The sequence below is a fragment of the Furipterus horrens genome, unplaced genomic scaffold, assembly GCF_987537825.1.
Source record: "Furipterus horrens unplaced genomic scaffold, mFurHor1.1.pri manual_scaffold_6, whole genome shotgun sequence".
Classification (NCBI taxonomy): domain Eukaryota; kingdom Metazoa; phylum Chordata; class Mammalia; order Chiroptera; family Furipteridae; genus Furipterus; species Furipterus horrens.
The window spans coordinates 12,803,272-12,820,767 of record NW_028327176.1 but is presented as its reverse complement, the minus strand read 5'-3'; the positions used below and the strand labels follow the sequence as shown (position 1 = coordinate 12,820,767).

At 51.4% G+C, this 17,496-nt stretch overlaps 1 protein-coding gene across 1 annotated transcript in view; it reads right to left on the bottom strand.

Annotated features, from left to right (window-relative positions):
- KLHL29 (kelch like family member 29) overlaps nt 1-17,496 on the bottom strand; it is a 284,945-nt gene that overhangs the window by 43,132 nt on the left and 224,317 nt on the right. The window contains exons 4-5 of the mRNA XM_090280950.1: nt 16,892-17,033; nt 13,698-14,210 (exon numbers count right to left, since the gene is read on the bottom strand). Of these exons, the coding sequence (XP_090137076.1) occupies nt 13,698-14,210; nt 16,892-17,033 (655 nt within the window). The remainder of the gene's footprint in view (nt 1-13,697; nt 14,211-16,891; nt 17,034-17,496) is intronic.

Sequence of the window (17,496 nt, the reverse complement as noted above, 5' to 3'; positions counted from 1 at the left end):
AATTTAGACAGAGAAATATCAGGCATATGACTCTGGGAGACATAGACAGCCATGGTGGGACTTGCCCATCGTTAGCCCAAACCTAGCCTGTGGGCTATACCGGTCGCACCTGGGAAGGTCAAGGTGTGGTGTGGTGCAAGAGTATGGGCAGTAGAGGCAGGAGGTTTTGATCCTGTCACTTCTGCTCTACTGCTTGTATCTGGGCACGCATCTTACCCAAACCTCAGGTTTCTGTCTATGAATCTGCCTCATAGGGCAGCTGCAAGGATTACATAAGCACAGAGTGAACATATAATGAATCCGAAACACCCACTCCATTCCCTTCCAGAAGACAAGGCTGCATCTGCCAGGGTGGCCCACCAGCTCCCTTGGAATGGTGGTCCCTGACCTACAGCCTGAGACCACCCAGCAGGGCCGGCCTCATGGTCCTGGATGGTCCCTGGGGGAGGCCACGTGCCTACTTCTCTGTTCTCTGGGATGAATGACATTAAATCAAGAATCACCCCCTGCTGCCCCCCCCCAAAAAAAAACTTTGCTTTACAGAACTATCATTTAGTCTCAGAAGATAATGAATGTCTCCATAAAGAAAAGACTGAAAACGTGGGAATTATTTTTGGATCCATCAGAATTTCCGAAACCTGCCTGTTCAAATGTCCAGATAGATCAGGAGCCTTCAGAATCGCCACGTGGCGGTTCCTTAACTGTACTATTTGTGGTTTGGATGGAGAGAAGGCATCCCAAGCCTGATAACTAGGACATTGTTTGATTCTTAAAGGTGCTCTGGACCCTCACGGACAAGCATGGCTGGCCTCTAACAGCATTATTGCCAGGAAGGAGTGGGGCTCTTTAAATGGACCTCAACTTACTGAAATAACCACAAGATCAGTTTCTGAGAACCACAAATTAAAAAAACCAAAACAAAAAGCAGTCCCCCAATATTCATAGAGATCCAGAGGGCAGCGTTCTGCTCAGCAGGGCACACTAAGCAGGCACTTTTAAGAGAAGCCCCCAGCCAGGGGAGGGATGGAGGGAGGTCCAGGGGTCTGATTGAGAGTCTGTCCTCATCATCTTTGCCTCTCCTTTCTGGACAGTGTTTCCTCCTATTCAAAGCACACTTGCAGGGCCAGTATCCCCCCAGCGCCACCCCCTACCCTGGCCGTTAAGTGTATGTGTGTGTCTTGTCCCTACTCTTCCTCTGTGGAGCAGCTGGCCAGCACTAGCTTCTGGGGGATGTGCTGATGTGACCATAGAGCCCCAGGGCAAGGCCTGGAGAGGCAGGCTCTCAAGCCCAGTGCAGCCTGGGAGATCCTAGGCCTGTCTTTACATGCTTTGCAGTCTGTGCGAACAGAGAAGGCTTCTGGGATGAAGAACTCTTCACAGGGCATGAAGTAATTAGAGGACCCCTAGGGAGTGGGGGTGATTTTTCAGGGGATTTCTAGAGACAGTTTCTTGGGGGTAATGTGATATCTTGGTCATGCCTTTGAACCTCAGTTTCCCCACCTATAAAATGAAGAGGGGTTTCTAAATGACCTTTAAGGTAATATTCGACTGTTGACATTCACTCTAGTGGTGGAGGAGGGGGTGGAAATGGTGGGGGAGGGATGGGAGCGGTGGGAAGGAGAGGGAGGGATTGTTGCTTGGGAGTAAATTTTCACTGACAGAGAGGGAGGGGAGGAGTTGCTTAGGTGAGCACTGCTGGGGGTGGGGGTAGGGGTGGGAGACTCAGCAGGAAATAACGTAAAGAATGCAGTGGAAAGGTTGACTTGTTGCTGCGGCCAAGCCTATGGGGCAAAAAGGTGCAGAAGTAAGGGGGGCTCTATAAAAAGGGGTGTTCAATAATCTTGATCCTGATGAGAAAGAGGGGGGAGGAGACCCAGGGGAACCTGTGTAGTGGGCAGTAGGACTTTTATGAGATTTTCTTTCTCTAGTCTCTTAATTTCAAAGTTGGAGTATGTGTGTGCTTGTGTGTATGTGTGCTTGTGTGTTTTATACAAATAAGCCATGATCATTATACAAGAGTTAGAATGTCTATGGTGTGATACTCAGGACCAAGGAGGTAACAGTCCCCTCTTCCCTAGCCTGTCACTTGGTGTGTCCCTGTAAAGGGCACTGTGACAGGCTGAATGAAGCATGACCAAGGAGGACCCCAGTAGGGTAAAGGATGAGCCTCTGAGGTCACTGGAGATATTTAGTCTGTAGTAAAGGAAATTCTGCCACTGTCACAAATCTGAAGGGCTGTCAGGTAGAACAGGGACCAGCTTTGCCCTGGATGGCCTCAGACGGCAGGACCACGGCAGTTACAGGAAGACAGCTCTTGACCACAGAACAGGATCATCCATCTAGCAATCCATGGCTCCTTATTTCCCAGTGGTACAGGGCAGATCCCTGCTTCCACTAGATGGTTTCTGGGATCCCTCCTGGCATGAAGTAAAAACTTAAACCCATATAGGGGTGATTCTAATAATGGAAACTATAGTTGGTGTTCAGTTAACAGGGAGTGAGTGGAGTCAGTAGCTTGTAGGTGAGCTGAGGTAAATATGATCATAATGCATTTATAAGAAGACCCAAATAACTATAAACCACTGAAAATATCCACTGCCAAGTCACACATTAGCTGCAACTACCTGGTACCTGTGCTGTGGTAAGGGCTGCCCTTTCCACTTGTCCGAACTGAACTGTGTCCACCTCCATTTCATGTGTTGGAGCCTTAACCCCAAATCTATTTAGAGATGGGGCCTTTAAGTGGTTAGTAAAGTTAAATGAGGCCATAAGGGTGAGATCTAATCCACTATGACTGGTATCCTTATATGAAGAGGAAGAGACACCAGGAAGCCATGTGGGGACACACTGAGAAGATGGCCATCTGCAAGCCAAGGAGAAAGAAAGGCTGCACCAGAAACCACCCCTGACAACACCCTGGTCTTGGACTTATAGCTTCCAGAGCTATGAGAAAATAACTGTCAGACTTCTGGCCATGATGGAGGCCTAGAGCGACATGCTGTGTCTCCCTCCACAACTAAGAAGGAATACAACTACCTCAAAACTAGAGACAACCAGAAGTTCCAGAAAATCGAGCTGCATGGGAGTTCAACAAACAAAGATATAAAGAAGAAATACTCATCTAGACATGAAGGAGGGACGGAGCCAGGGCGGAGAGGACGTGGTGTGGTGGTGGCAGCAGTGGCGGCAGCAATGTCAGGCCAGCAGAAAGCACAGTCACACATTTTAAAAAGTCAGGAGGGACACCTGGGGAGTGCTCCCAGCCCCAGACCAGGCCATGCAGCTCACGGTCCCAGCACCAGGGAAAATCAAGCCTCATTGCTTCTGACTGTGAAAACCAGTGGGGGTTGGGGTGGAGAAAGAAACTGCTGGTCTCTCAGCAGAGTCTTCTTGTTTAAATGGCCCCCACGGTCCTAGAACATCCGCAGATCCACCCACTCTGGGAAAGACGGCCAGGGCAGCAGCTAGAAAGGAGCCAGTCCCATATGGAAGTGGGAGAAGTGCTTGGAAAAGGGGTGAGTGCTGAGCAAGTGGCATTGTTCCCTCTCAGACCCCTCCCCCACATACAGCACCACAAAGTGGTGAAACGGGTCGTCCTCTACTGATGAATACCTAAGGCTCCGCCCCTTAAACGTAACAGGTGCGATAGCTCTACCTAAGACACAGAGGCAAACAAACACAGGAGCCTGTCAAGATGAGGAGAGAAAGAAGTATGGGCCAAAAGCGGGAACGGATCAAGGTTCTAGTGGGAGAACTAAGCGAAGAGGAGAGAGCCAACCTAACAAATGCAGAGTTCAAAACACTGGTGATAAAGATGCTCACAGGCTTGACAGATATGCTTGAGTACTGGAAACACATAAGGGAAGCAGTGAAGGCTATGCTAAATGAAACGAGGGAAAATCAACACAAAACCAATGATGAAGGGAAGGAAACCGGGGTTCAAATCAATGATTTAGAACGTAAGGAAGAAAAAAACAGTCAACCAGTACAGAATGAGGAAACAAGAATTGAAAAAAAGGAGAAGAGGCTTGGGAATCTCTGGAACAACTTTAAATGTGCCAACATCTGAATCATAGGGTTGCCAGAAGGAGAAGAGGAAGAGCAAGAAATGGGAAGCTTATGTGAGAAAATAATGAAGGAAAACTCCCCAAATTTGGTGAAGGAAATAGATATACAAGTCCAGGAAGCACAGAGAGTCTCAAACAAGCTAGACCCCAAAAGGACCATGCCAAGACACATCATAATTAAAATGCCAAAGGTGAAAGATAAAAAGAAAATCTTAAAAGTAGTAAGAGAAAAGCAGAATTACCTACAAAGGGGTGCCTATAAGACTATCAGTTGATTTCTCAGAAGAAACTTTGCAGGCAAGAAGGGGCTGGCAAGAATTATTCAAGGTGATGAAAAGCAAGGATTTACAACCAAGACTACTCTATCCAGCAAAGCTATCATTTAGAATGGAAGGGCAGATCAAGTGCTTCCCAGACAAGGTAAAGCTAAAGTACTTCATCATCACTAAACCATTATTATATGAAATGTCAAAGGGACTTACTTAAGAAAAAGAAGATCAAAATCATGAACATTAAAACGACAACAAACTCACACCTATCAACAACTGAATCTAAAAAATAAAAACAAAATCCAACTAAGCAAACCAGAATAGGAACAAAATCATAGGTATGGGGATCATTTGGAGGGTTATCAGCTGGGAGGGGGAAGGGGGAGAAATGGGGAAATGGTGCAGGGATTAAGAAGCCTAATGGGTTGGTACAAAATAGACAGGGGGAAGTCAAGAATAATATAGGAAATGGTGAAGCCGAGGAACTTATATGCATGACCCATGGACATGAACTAAGGGGGTAGGGTTGCTGGCGGGAAGGGGGTACTGGTAAGAAGGGAGCAAAGGGAAAAGAAATTGGGACTACTGTAAGAACATAATCAATAAAATATACTTAAAATATTAAAAAAGAAAATAACTGTCTGTTCTTGAAGCCACCTCCCCCCACCCCCCATCTGTAGACTCTGTTATAGCAGCTCTGGCATCCTAATACATAGCCCATGGCACTGGCCCCCCAGAAGAGGGTGACGAATGAATACATATTTGCCTTGATGTGTGCACGCCTGGGTTTAAGACCCTGAGCAATGACAATGTTGAGAGGCCCTTTGGCAAAGGCCGGGGTTGGGGGGAGGAGGGGAGGCAGTGAGAGGCCAGGGGGCAAACCCAGACAGTCATGGTGCTGTGCTTGGTCATCGAGCCTGGTCCCAGGAGAGCAGGAAGTCAAGAAGAGCATTTTCTTGGTGATGCACTGAAAACCCCTGCACTTCCCTCAAAGATATATTTTTTAAAGGAAAAGAGAATTACACTAAGAAGACAGGCAATGACAACTATTTCAATAGATAACAACCTCTGGGCCATTTTTTTCTTCCGATGATTTACACAATGTTTTGTGTTCGTAACCTGCTATGCTGGTATTATTTCCCCCTTTTATGTATCTAGAATAGTGAGTACGTTCCTGAATGGAATGTAATTTCAACCCAATCGTGTCACATGGAGCCTGTGTTGTGCCACGTTTTCCCGGGTTTTGTTTCCTGGTTTGGGGGACTGTGACCTCCTGCTCCTGTGCACTGGCCGCCGGGAGGCCACACCTTTGCCCGGCTTGCCTCCTCTCAGGACTCATTTCCCAATACCGTATGCTTTCACTTACATGGGTAATCGAAAACACCCAGCACAAATGAACAAACAAACCGCAATTTAAAACAGACTCATAGTGGTGCTGCCAGAGGGTAGCAGGGTGAGGGGACTGGGTGGAAAAGCTGAAGGGAAATGAGAGGTACAAAGTTCCAGTTATAAAATAAATAAGATGGAGTCCACAGCACAGGGAATATAGTCAATAATATTGCAGTCACTTTGCACAGTGACAGCACCTAGACTTAGGGCAGTGATCACCCCGTAAGGTATAGAAAATATCAAATCACTATGGTGTACACCTGAAACTGATATACTATTGCATGCCAACTATACTTTAATAAAAATTTTTTCAACCCTCCCCCCTGCAAACTCATTCCTAGCAAAGCTAGCAATTCCTGGATTGTTTGCACAGCAATTAGGCATCAAGAAACTCATTCAAAATGGGGGCAGAAAGGTTTACAAAGAACTTCTGAACCCTGGGTATGCACCAATTTCCCAGTCAGGGGTTAGTGTGTCCCCACCCAGTGATTCTTAACTAGATCAAAGCACCTGAGGACCAAAGGGGTCTCTACCTCGCAGGACCAGAATAGTCTTGGGGGCTGAGAAAATGGACGCTTGCCTGAGAGCATAAATTCCTAATGGCCATCCCTGGCTGGGGAGACAAAGGAGGCAGCGGGTAGCCAGAGGGCCGTCCAGGAAAGGACTCTGTGTGCCAAGGATTCAGAGACCGGAATTCCTGGGCCCGTAAGTGTAAATCACTAGCTGGACCTGTCTCCAAGCAGGCCAGGCCCCGAGACCCATTTGAGTAGAGGCGTGTGTGTGCAACTCTATGATAGATGAATCGATTGAGAAATCATTATTCTGTGTCCCTGGCACTTATCCCCAGCATTCTTCCTTCAGATTGGGCATTTGTAGAACTATCTGCCTTCTGCTTGTCTCCCCTCCATCATTGTAACTGCTTTTAAAGGCCCAGTCCATGCTGACCTCTCTTCTCCAGCCCCTGTAGCTCTTATTGCTGGCACTCTCCGGACTCCCCAAGTGGAGTACTGGCTCCTCCAGGGACACCTGTCCCTCCCAGTGCCTGGCACGGTGTCTGGAACATTGTGGGCATCATCACAATGCCTATGCCCAGCAGGAGCCGAGACCTGTCTGGGGATGCAGCTCTGCACACAGTAGGTACCTCATACTACACACATTAGTTGTGCCATGGATGCCTGGTGGTATATATAGCAGGGAGTGAGGTGACATGACCCAAAGCCCCTCAGTGGCCTCTGAGTGTCTGTAATCTAGAGCCTGGCAGTAATCCCTGCTGGTATCTACATGGCCACCACTCCCGTGGGACACCGAGGGCCACAGCAGGATTTCCGACCTCGCAGATGCTCGGCAGAGATTTGGGGCTGAAAGCCCATATGCTCGTCTCACTCTGTGTGCTGAGCTCAGTGAGGAGAAGGCCCGGGGTCCTCGTGCTGGCTCTGCTCTGCTGAGCAGCAGGGCCCCGAGAGGGGGGTGCCCAGGATGTGGTGCGGGGGTCACCTTCTGTTTTGAGGAGGACATGGTCTCTGGGTGGTCTGGTGGCCTTTGCTGCAACTCTCTGCTTGCCTGGTTCACTCATCATCAAATGATCTGTTAACAAAACTATTAAGTCTGGACAACCCTCCAATTAATGATTAACAAACCCCTGGAGGACAGAGCTGAATCAGGGAGGCTTTCTGCGGCAGGGCTGGGGCAGAGTCTGGGCGAGGAGGAGAGACCTCATGCAGACGGAGTTTCCTATTCCAGAGGCTGTGACACACACATTTCCTGGGGGAGGGTGTGTGGGGTGGTCGGTGCTGGAAAGGGTAACGGGGGGGGGGCCTGTGGGTTTGGTTTCCGATCAGTTATGTCAAGTAGCCCCAGGAGGTTATTTGGGGCAACTTGTTTTAAAAGCAATTTCTTCTCTAGGAGTCTTTAGAAACAACTTTAGCGGCAGTCACATCACCAGCTGACATTACTGGGAGCTTACTATGCGCCAGGCACTGTGTTAAGACTTTACATACATATTAAATCCTTAATGCATGGCTATGGGGATGGCACTGTCATGTGCCCATGTTACAGGTAAGGAAACTGAGTCTTAGAGACACCACCTTTCTAGCATAAGCTCCCTGGGTTAGCAGGTAGTGGAATTTGAATCCTACCCAAGCAGTTTGGTGCAGAACCTGGGCTCCTGGTCGCTTCCCTGCTGCTGGCCACAAGCTCCAAACCAACCCTCTCTACCTGTAGCCTTCCTTGTTTGGCTGATCGGTCCCATCTACTGATGTGGCCCTTGCAGTGTCCTTGAAACCCTGCTATCCAGCTGAATGTCACAGGATGCTGAGATCCCCTGAGGGTAGTTAGGAGGACCCCTCCCAAGACAAATAATTCCTAGAATTAGGGGGAGGATCCCAGCAAAAGGCCTGGTTCCTTTTGGTTGTTAGGGCGATAGGGGTGGTCAGAGGTTACAATGGGAGAAGAAAGGCCAGTCTCCTCTGTTCAGGGTGGACCCCTGGGAACTAGGTGTTGTGAATATCACAATGTCAAGGATGTTAGCGTGATCTCCTGAGACTGCGGAAGGCGGACTGGTCTTTGGTTTGGTCACATTTGGGCCCCTAGAAGAAAGATGGCCCTGGTATCGGTAGTGAAAATAACAACAGCAGACACTTTTACAGTGATTTCTATGTGCGAGGCACCATTCCCGGGGCGTTATGTAAAATAACTCACTTAATCATCACAACACTTGGAAGAAGCAGGTTCTATTATTATCTCCCTTTTATAGAGGCAGAAACTGAGACAGAGTTTCAGATCCCATATGCTCTAGAGGGCCTCAGTATTTTGGTGAAGGAGTTTGGATACAGGAGTAGATGGACTTCTGTTCCCTGAAGCGAGGGACAGGTATAGGGACGGTGCGGGATGGGCTGCAGAATGAAGTCCCACACGGGGCACCATCCTACACGCTCAGGGGCCCTTGAGTACCAACCAGCTCATACAAAGGGAGAAAAGTCACAGAGCCGCGCGGGTCCTTTCCGCCTCAGTGTGGTGTGCCTTCATCTACCTAACGTTATTCGGCATCCGTCCGCACTGGGCACTGGCTGGGAAGCTGGGGCAGGCCTCGGAAATGGACGGAGTACTTGCATGCCCCCACCCTCGGGGCTCACAGTCCAGTTGGGAGAATGACCCAGGCGTAGGCGCTCTGCCAAGGCACAGAGCACAGCGGGACGGGAGAGAACGCGGGGTGTGCAGTGGCTATAGGGCCTCCTGTGGGCAGAATGACAAGAGATGAAGGGGGAGGCAGGCAGCAGCCAGACCCTGAAGCACCAGGTCAGGGGCTGAGCATTGTCCTGAGAGGAGAGGGGCTGCTGGACGCATCTGACCAGGAGTGACAAGACCGGACCTATGTTTTGCAAAGGCTGCTCTCTCTGGCTGCAGCGTGGGCCCAGAGGTCGCCAGCGCAGACCAGTGATCCAGAGGAGGCAGAATCCAAGTTTTTCAGAGTCAGTGCCCAAGGGGAAAAGGCTGGGTCAGGGACAACCGCAGGCTGTGACTTTGAACTTCAGGATGGATTCATGATGTCATTTCTGAGACAGAGACACAGGAGGAGCAGGTCTGTGGGGAGATGCTTTCCGCCTGGGCGTCTCGTGCCTCTGGGCTAACCACGTGTGTGCAAATGGCTTTATCGTGAATTCCCAGCTTCTTCCAGAATATTTATTGCACAGGGAGTGTGCCCTGGCATGTCAGAGGGCAAGGGAGGGAGACATGAGGTCTATGCTGGCTTCACAGCTGGGGACAGCAGTCTTGGATCCCCCTGACAGGAAGTTGACGCATCCCTCTCCCTTTTAGGGAAGGACACATGAGTCCCGTTAAGTGGCTTGATCAGGGGCTGCCAACCCTGTGAACAAGCCTGGGCTTCTTCTATGTCTTCTGCTCTGGGGAGGGAGCCCTGGCTTTCCAACCTTTCATGAGCTTCTTTCCTTTGCTGAACTCTCCAGACCTGGGGCCACTGTCGATGGAATAACAGTTTTCGGTGTCTACAGTCTCATTAAATTCTCCTCTATGCTGGAAGAGGGTAGATGAGGGAAAGGAGGCTCAAGAGGTTAGGGGACTTGCCCCAGTCACACAGCTGTTCACTATGCCTCCAAGTATCTTGAGCAGATCTTGTCATTGCCAAGCAGGAGGCAGCATGAGGTCAGACAGAGCTCTGAGGGGTGGAGGTTCAGGGGCCAGGATGGAAATGAGGAGACATAAAACCACAGGAAGGGGCCACGTACACGCCACTGCACGTGCCTTGACCATGGCCCCGCCCTCTGGGCCTACAAAATCTGACAACAGACAGACAAGCCTCCTCACTTCAGGGCAACTGGGATTTTGCATTTTGGTCCAGAACAAGCGAAAGCGGGAGTAGCCTGGCTTCTAGCTCCCCGGATATGCAGGTGGAAATGCAATAGCTTTTCTGCAGCTCACTTCTATGCCCAGGGTCTGGGGCTTTACAAGGTCTCTAGCCCTCTTCTTAGCTACCAGTAATTCTTTTTGAAAGCACGGGGATAGAAAGAATGACATCAGTACCTTCGACCTCTGCTTGACACACTCAGTGGGGCTCACGTGGTATCGGGACAGTGGCATTAGACCTGAAGGTTTCAAGGCCCGAGGCTGGCCACCACCTCTGCCCATGGATGAGCTCAGGGGTTCCAATTCAACAAGACAAATGGCTCAGGTACTTTATAACAGCATACAAACGGAACTAATTCTTTTTTCCTCCCTTATCACTTTGCACACATGAAATCTATTTTAATTACCTTACAATGTATAACCTTAAAAAAATAAGAAAGAAATCCCATAGATTTCTCCCACCCCCACATGATTCTTAGAAAAGAAAGATTTATCTCGTAGCTTAAGAAAATCTATATGTGCTCAATGCATTTAAATAACACTCATTAAAGTGAGCTGCATGCAAGCTGCCTCCTCTAGTCACAGATGAGAGACAGTCGCTTGACCTATTGCAAATCAAAAAGCATTTCCACACCACCTTTATTTTTCAATTGGTTAAGTTTTAAATCAAAGTCCCAACATGCGTTTTGGGAAGGCAGGCTAACATAAATAGCCCCAACTGAAATTTTAGCTCATTTGATTGGAAGATAAGTACAAGAAACAAAATGTGAAATTTTAAGTCAGGGCAACTAATGAAGTCTAAAAATACCGGCGGCCCATCCCTCTGGCTGGCAAGACCTGCTCTTCATGGAAGGGATTTCTCCATAATTACTCAACCCCATGAGAAACCAGGTTGTCACATCAAACAATAGTAGGGAAAATCGTGGGACTTTAATGAGCTAGATCTCAAGGCATGCTATGGTGGATCCTATTATAATGCCGGGCAAGGTTACAATTGCGAACAGGAGAAAAGGAAAGTTCTTTTTTTTTTTTAAGTGGAGTTCAGACTAGTGTTGACGCCACCACGCAGTGCCTCCTGGTTCCTGCGTGGAGCTAGCTGTCCGTCATTCAGGAGTGTGAAATCAACTGGGCTCCGGAGATGTAAAATCCTGAGGGGCAAAATTAAAAGTGACCCAAATCCAAACCCACACGGTCTTGTCAGAAATATGATTCTCACATGGCAAGTTTCAAAGATTTGGTTTCAAAATTCGGGTTTCTTATTTAAAAAAAATATGCACTTGTTTGACATTAGATCTGACAGACAAATTATAGCTTTAGCAATAAAGGCTTTTGGGATTAGAAATGAAAGGAGAAATTACTTAAGAAAAAAGAAAACCAACAAACCCACCCAGGCTGGAGTTTGGAGGCATTTGTATGTGCGTGTCTCACTGTCTCTTCCTTCACCCCAAATACAAGGGGATAAATCAGCCGTGAAGGCCATAAAGAGAGAAGCAAGTTAAATGTAACGTCTGGAGAAACAGCCAGCTCCCCGGCAAACCCTGGAAGTCTGTGTGAATGTTGTCACTGGCTGAAGCTGGCAGGCGGTAGGGGGTCCTCCCTGGCTCACCAGAAGGGGGGTTCAGACACCCTATCTCTGGCCTCACCTAGCACTGAATCTAGGGGCTGGAAGAGGGAAGCCCACCAGGGCCCCTCTCTTCTGTCCCCTCCCACCCATGGGCTTGGACCCACCCTTGTCCTCTGGCGCCACAAAGATGTCACAGGTTGTGTCTCTGCAATGACCCGCTGTCCAGTGTGCCCCAGGGCCAGCAGGGGCCTGTCTCCTGATCATGAAGACATGTGCCCGTGCCTGGCAGCTTTGGGGAGGTGGCTCCCAGTTCCCTGCTAAACCCCACATGAGGGACTCCGGTCCAACCTGGGCCAGGTTCCTTTTTGCACAGAACAAGTCCTTTTCCTAGGTGCATGTCTGAAACCTGGCAAGTCAGTAAGACCTTTCATCAGCCCCAGGAGGCTGTCAGGGTAGGGGCCATGCCCCCCATCCAGTGCCTCGGGCTTTGGCAAAGCCTTGGGAGCAGCTGGGACACCCAGGGTCCATTGTGTGAGAGTTGGCAACAGAAACTGGGAGTTGTATTTTTTTTTTTTTTTAAAGGGAGAGAAAGCTTAACCAAAACAATCCAAACAAAAAAAAAATCAATTTAGTTATTTTTTAAAAAAGATCTTAAATGAAGTGAGAGTTTACCAGAATTTAGATGTAATTTTCTATAATTTTGTCATTTAAAACTAGTGCTGATTTTCAAAAACAAAGGCAGTCAGGGGGCCATTAGGTTGGGGATTAAACCCAGTGAAGATCTAGTAGACACAGCTTTGCTGTTGGGATGCCTGACAAGGCCTGGAAATCGCCCTCAAGGATGAAGATAGAGATTCACGAGAGCAGGCAGGGAGGAGAATGGCCAGTGGCAGCCAAGGACCAGCTAAGATGCCACCAGAAACGCAATCTCAAGGTGCTGTAGACGGGAGGCAGAGAATTGTGCTCAGAGCTCCACACTTCCTAGGTCCGCCTCCCCTCCCCTTTCAAAGGAGACGTGGATCCCCCAGCACGCAGACCGCCTGCCCTGCACCCTTCTGCTGCACCTGGGTCCGGGCCTGGCTGCTTCCGCTGCACCCCCCACCCCCACGCCCTGGCACCTAGCAGGACCAGGGCTGGTTGGCTGGAGCTCTAAGGGGTAGGTACGTCTGGGGCAGGGTCACCCCACCAACCTCACGTCAGTGGCCCCTGGTCTTCTTGCTCACTGGACTTCCTGCTCCTCTGGTCCTCCCATCCCCTTCTGCATCCTGCTGGACAAATCCCTCAGACAGATGGCACAGTGGGGTTTATTTGCTGAGACCCTTTGCCCTAACCTTCACGTCCAGACCCACGTCCTGATGTGCTCCCTCCTCCAGGCTCTGTTCTCAAGGATCTGCCTTGAAAACTGCCCTGGACCTGAGGGGTGGGGGGTGGGAGGGGGTTTATGAAGGCAGAGCCTGGAAGTGCTCTTCCAGAGCCTCACTGAGCCACCCTGAGTCCTTGAAACAAAAATCCAGCTGGCTCGGGGTGATCTGGGTGCGTCCCCTGGGCCTCACTGAACATCCGGAGAGGCGCTCGCATCCGACGGCATGACAGAGGGGCTTTTCTGGGGAGGGACACAGGCAGGTCATATTCGTGCTGTCCTCATGGGGAGAAGAGGGAAAAGGGCCAAAGGAACTGTTCTGTGGAGCCCTAAGGGGAACAGAGGACTCCTGCTCACTCTGCACTTGGCCTGGCCTTGGGGTCAGAGGTGAGAAGAACCGAAGGCTTGGGCTAGAGGCCGAAGGACCCTGGACTTTGCAGACTCTCCCTTCCCCTCCTCTTCCATCCACTCACATTGCCCTGCCTTCTTTGTCCTGTCTTCCTCCTTCTCCTCTGCTTCCTCTGTCTGAGGCCTGGGGCAGGCCCTACGGCAGCTTCTGGGTGGGGTCAGCAGGGTGCTGCTGGCAAGCACAGGTCCCCAGGAACCACGCTCTTGTCCGTGCTGTCATGGTGAGCACGTGGGGAGGCACAGACGCAGGCACACAGGGAGCATGTGGCAGCGGGACTTACCTTTGGGGTGCCCGGGGTCGGTGAACTCATACTTCCCCACACCAATGGTCCGAAGCATCTGCAGCCCGTGGGCTGAGTCGGTGGCAGGGGGCCCATTGGTGGCAGGGGCGCCGCTGGGGAGAGTGGCAGATGGCTGGGCTGGCGGTGGTGGAGGCATCAGGGGCCCTGCCATGTGACCGTTGCCCACCGTGGTGGGTCCTGGGCGGGCCACCTGTCCCACGCCAGGCAGCGTGGAAACGGCCAGGGGCTGTGGGCTGGCATACAGGGCCTGGGCAGGCATGTTGACCACCACGCTGCTCAGTGGCTGAGAGGGCGGCTGTGGGAGCGAGTAGTGGCCCGGCATCAGCGGGAGCTGGGGCCCCACGTGTGGAGGCAGTGAGGGGGTCACCCCAATGACCGGGGCCTGGACGTTCACAGCCGGGCTGAAGGTGGGAGGCTGGGCTACTCCATAGGAGTGTGCGATCAGGGCGGGCTGGCTCCCGGCGGCCACCGTGGTCACCCATGGCCCTGTGCCTGCAAGGGAGATGGGAGAGATGTCATCTGCCGTTGGTACACTTACTCAACAAACACCGACTGCCCCAGGCTCTGGGCTGGGTGCTGGGTCACCGAGGTGGACAGGACGCCTGTGCCCAGGAACTCACAGGATAAGAATCTGCCATTGCGGTAGCACGAGAGTAGCTCCTCCGGAATATATGCTGGCTGGCTGGGAGGGCTCAGAGGAGGAAACACAACCTGCCTGGGAGAGGTTAAGGGGCAACAGAGCAGAGAGAAAAAAAGAGGAGACCTTCCAAGAGATCTGGGTTCAAATCTTGGCTCTGCCACTTACTAGCTAAGAGCTTGGGGCAAGTTGATCTTCTCTGAGCCTCATTCTTCCCAGCTGTTGCATGGAACTCTCAACACCTACCTCATAGGTCTCTTGGGAAGAACTGAATGAGAAAAATGTGTCTAGTATGTGTTAAATGTTCCATCAATGCTGGTGTTGGTCCCTCCTTTCTGGGGAATGCTGCCTGGGAAAGGGTGGGGTTTTTGCTGGGCCAGGCAAGAGAGGCAGAGCCCAAGGCCGTGTAGGGCCCCGTGCTGCAGGGAGGCAGAGTGGGGGTGGGGGTGGGCAATGTCGGGAGGCCGGTGGGCCTTGCTGGGGGCCGGGCAGCCTCTGCAAGGCCAGCCCTGGGGCAAACATGAGAGGTCCATATTGGCCCCAAAGGAAACTGTGGTTCAGCAAGGGGGCCCAACTGCACCTCCTGAGCCCCAATACAAGGTGCAAGCACCCCTGAGCCGAGCTGACATTGAGGTGACTCAATTGAGGTGAGTGAGACCAGAAGACACTGACCATGATGGGAAAGGCCAGTCTGGGTTGCTTCTGGCCGAATGAGTGAGGATCTAGGTCTCTGTCTCTGGAACGTCACCTTCATTTTCCTGATGCCTCTGGAGTAAGTGTGGATCGAGGGTGAGGAACTGAGGAAGGAGAGTGGGGGCTGGAAGTTGGGGCTGGGAACTCCCTCACAGAAAGAAGATTTCCAGGCAGCGGGGAAGAACCAAGATGGCAGGGCGACTGTCCAACCACCAGAGGGCGTCCTCCCTGAGGAGCCATCCAAAGGGAGAGCCACTGGTCGTGACGGTGGACACCCAGGCTTGCAGTACGACAGACAGCGCTTTCGTCTTCCTTCTGCCCTCACTAGCTGAGTGACCCACCCTAGGCACAAGCCCCCTCCCCAAGGCCATTTCCCCATCTGCTGTGGGACAATAATGACACCACCAGACAGGGCTGCTGTGAGCATCGAGGTGACCCAGAACAAGGCACAGAATACATGTGCAACAGATAGTTCTGATTCTGATAACGAGGGAGGGCAGAGAAAACTGGAAGCTGGCAAATGTCGGTGAAGCAGTACCAGCAAGATTCTAGGACGGACTGCTGAGGGGGACTGTCCCCCAGCCTGAAGGAGAGGAGGCAGTATCACTGTGAGCCAGCCTGGCGTCTTAAGAACAAGGCATGTAAGCTCAGTTTTCTCAGGATTCGCCAGGGAGCCTGGAACAAGGCACCAGAGCATCAGAGCACAGGGGTGCGATGTCAGGTAACTGCGGGGAAGATGCAGAGATACTGTGCCACGGAGTCGATTGATTTATGTGCCGGGAAATGGCTGCCCGAGGATGCTAGAGACCTAGAGAGAGGTGTCTATGATGCGAAGCAAGCCCTGCTCACCACTGTTATCAATGATATAGATGACAAAATGGAAGACATCATGACTAAGTCTGCAGGTGACATAATATTGGGAGGGTTAGGCATAGGTTAGCGATAAAAGCAGGAATCTAAGAGATCCTAGGGGTCACATGACATTGACAAGGTCTTGCCCTTGCGGCTCCACACCCAAGTGCCTCACCAGATTGCGAGGAGACGGACAGGGGCCAGGGGTGCCACATGACAGTACTGGGTTCTTCCTGTTGAGACAGCACGTGATGTGGCTGCCAGAAGAGCACAAGTGACATAGGGCTGCAATGATCAGAGGGGCTGAAAGAAGGAGGTGCTGAGCAGATCACATGTGGCTTCCTTGTGTTGGGGTCATTGGGATCATCATCGAACAAGGTGGTTGGAGCAACTCCTTGGAAGGTAAAGGGGCTAGAAATGATGGGCTCTGGGAATCTGGCTGAAGAACTTGGGTGCTCATCCCACAGAAGTCTTGGAGCAGGGAGAGTGGGGCCCCCAGATATCTGTAGGGCTGTGGCATGGAGGGCGAAGTGGACCAGTCTGTGTGCATCCTAAGGGGAGATCTGAGACCAATGGGAGATGAGAGGGCTTTTGTTACGCTCACAGCTGTCCAAAGAAGGCCTGGGGCACTGTAGGAAGTGGTGGGTAACCCCCCCAGTCCCATTCTTGCTGAGCCGTTGGCAAGGCAAAAGAACCTCACTGGAAGGTGGGACTTGAGAAATTTGTTAGCATCAGGGAATAACTAACTATTCAGAATTACCCTAAGCAGACTCAAAGTCACTCCTAACATGTCACTCTCACTCCCTTGCTGCCTCCCAAATACTTTCCTGAGTAGCAGAGCACTGACACAGAGCACCCCTGCCCCACTCAACCCAGCCTGCAGTCTGGGCTGCTGAAGGCTGTTGGTCGGGACCTGCTGAGGAGCTGGGGCACCTCTAACGCCTCTCCCAGCCTGGGCACAGGTGTCTCTGTCTGTGGAGGGAGTACGCACCTGGGTTGTCGCTCTCCCTCATCTGTTTGGAGGGCGGCTCATCCGTGTCCCAGGGCGTGGACTGATTGATGGGCGTCTGCCCCCACCGGATGCTGGTCGTGAGTCCCTGGGACTGACTGTCTGCTTTGGAGATGCCGGGTGCCTGGGGAGAAGCAGAGCAGGAGGGTGAGCCCAGTCTGGCAAGGGTCCTGCCCTGGGATTCCCCCCTCCCTTCCTCCTGCCTGAGTCATGGGGCCAGAGGCAGAGACCTGGCCTGAACCCAGTCCCAGGGCGGAATTACCAGCATTTTGGCACAGTGGTAGTGAGCTCTGCTAAACTCCCACCTCCAAGAGCACCCAATCCGGTACCTCCCTGGCCACCCTCTGGGGCCACTCCCTCCATTGAACCTATCACAAAGGAAAGAGCATTCTGTCCTGAGATGTGAAGACCCCCCCGCACTCACCCCTGAGCCATTAATAAACTGCAACAACATCCATGGGCGTGTGCTGAGCACCAACTGTGTACTCAGCCCAGGCTCAGTGCTACCATATGCCTGCCTGGCCCTTTGACATGCACGCAAACGGCTCTCCACAGTGCAACTATCAGGCTCCATCCTTCCCCCACAC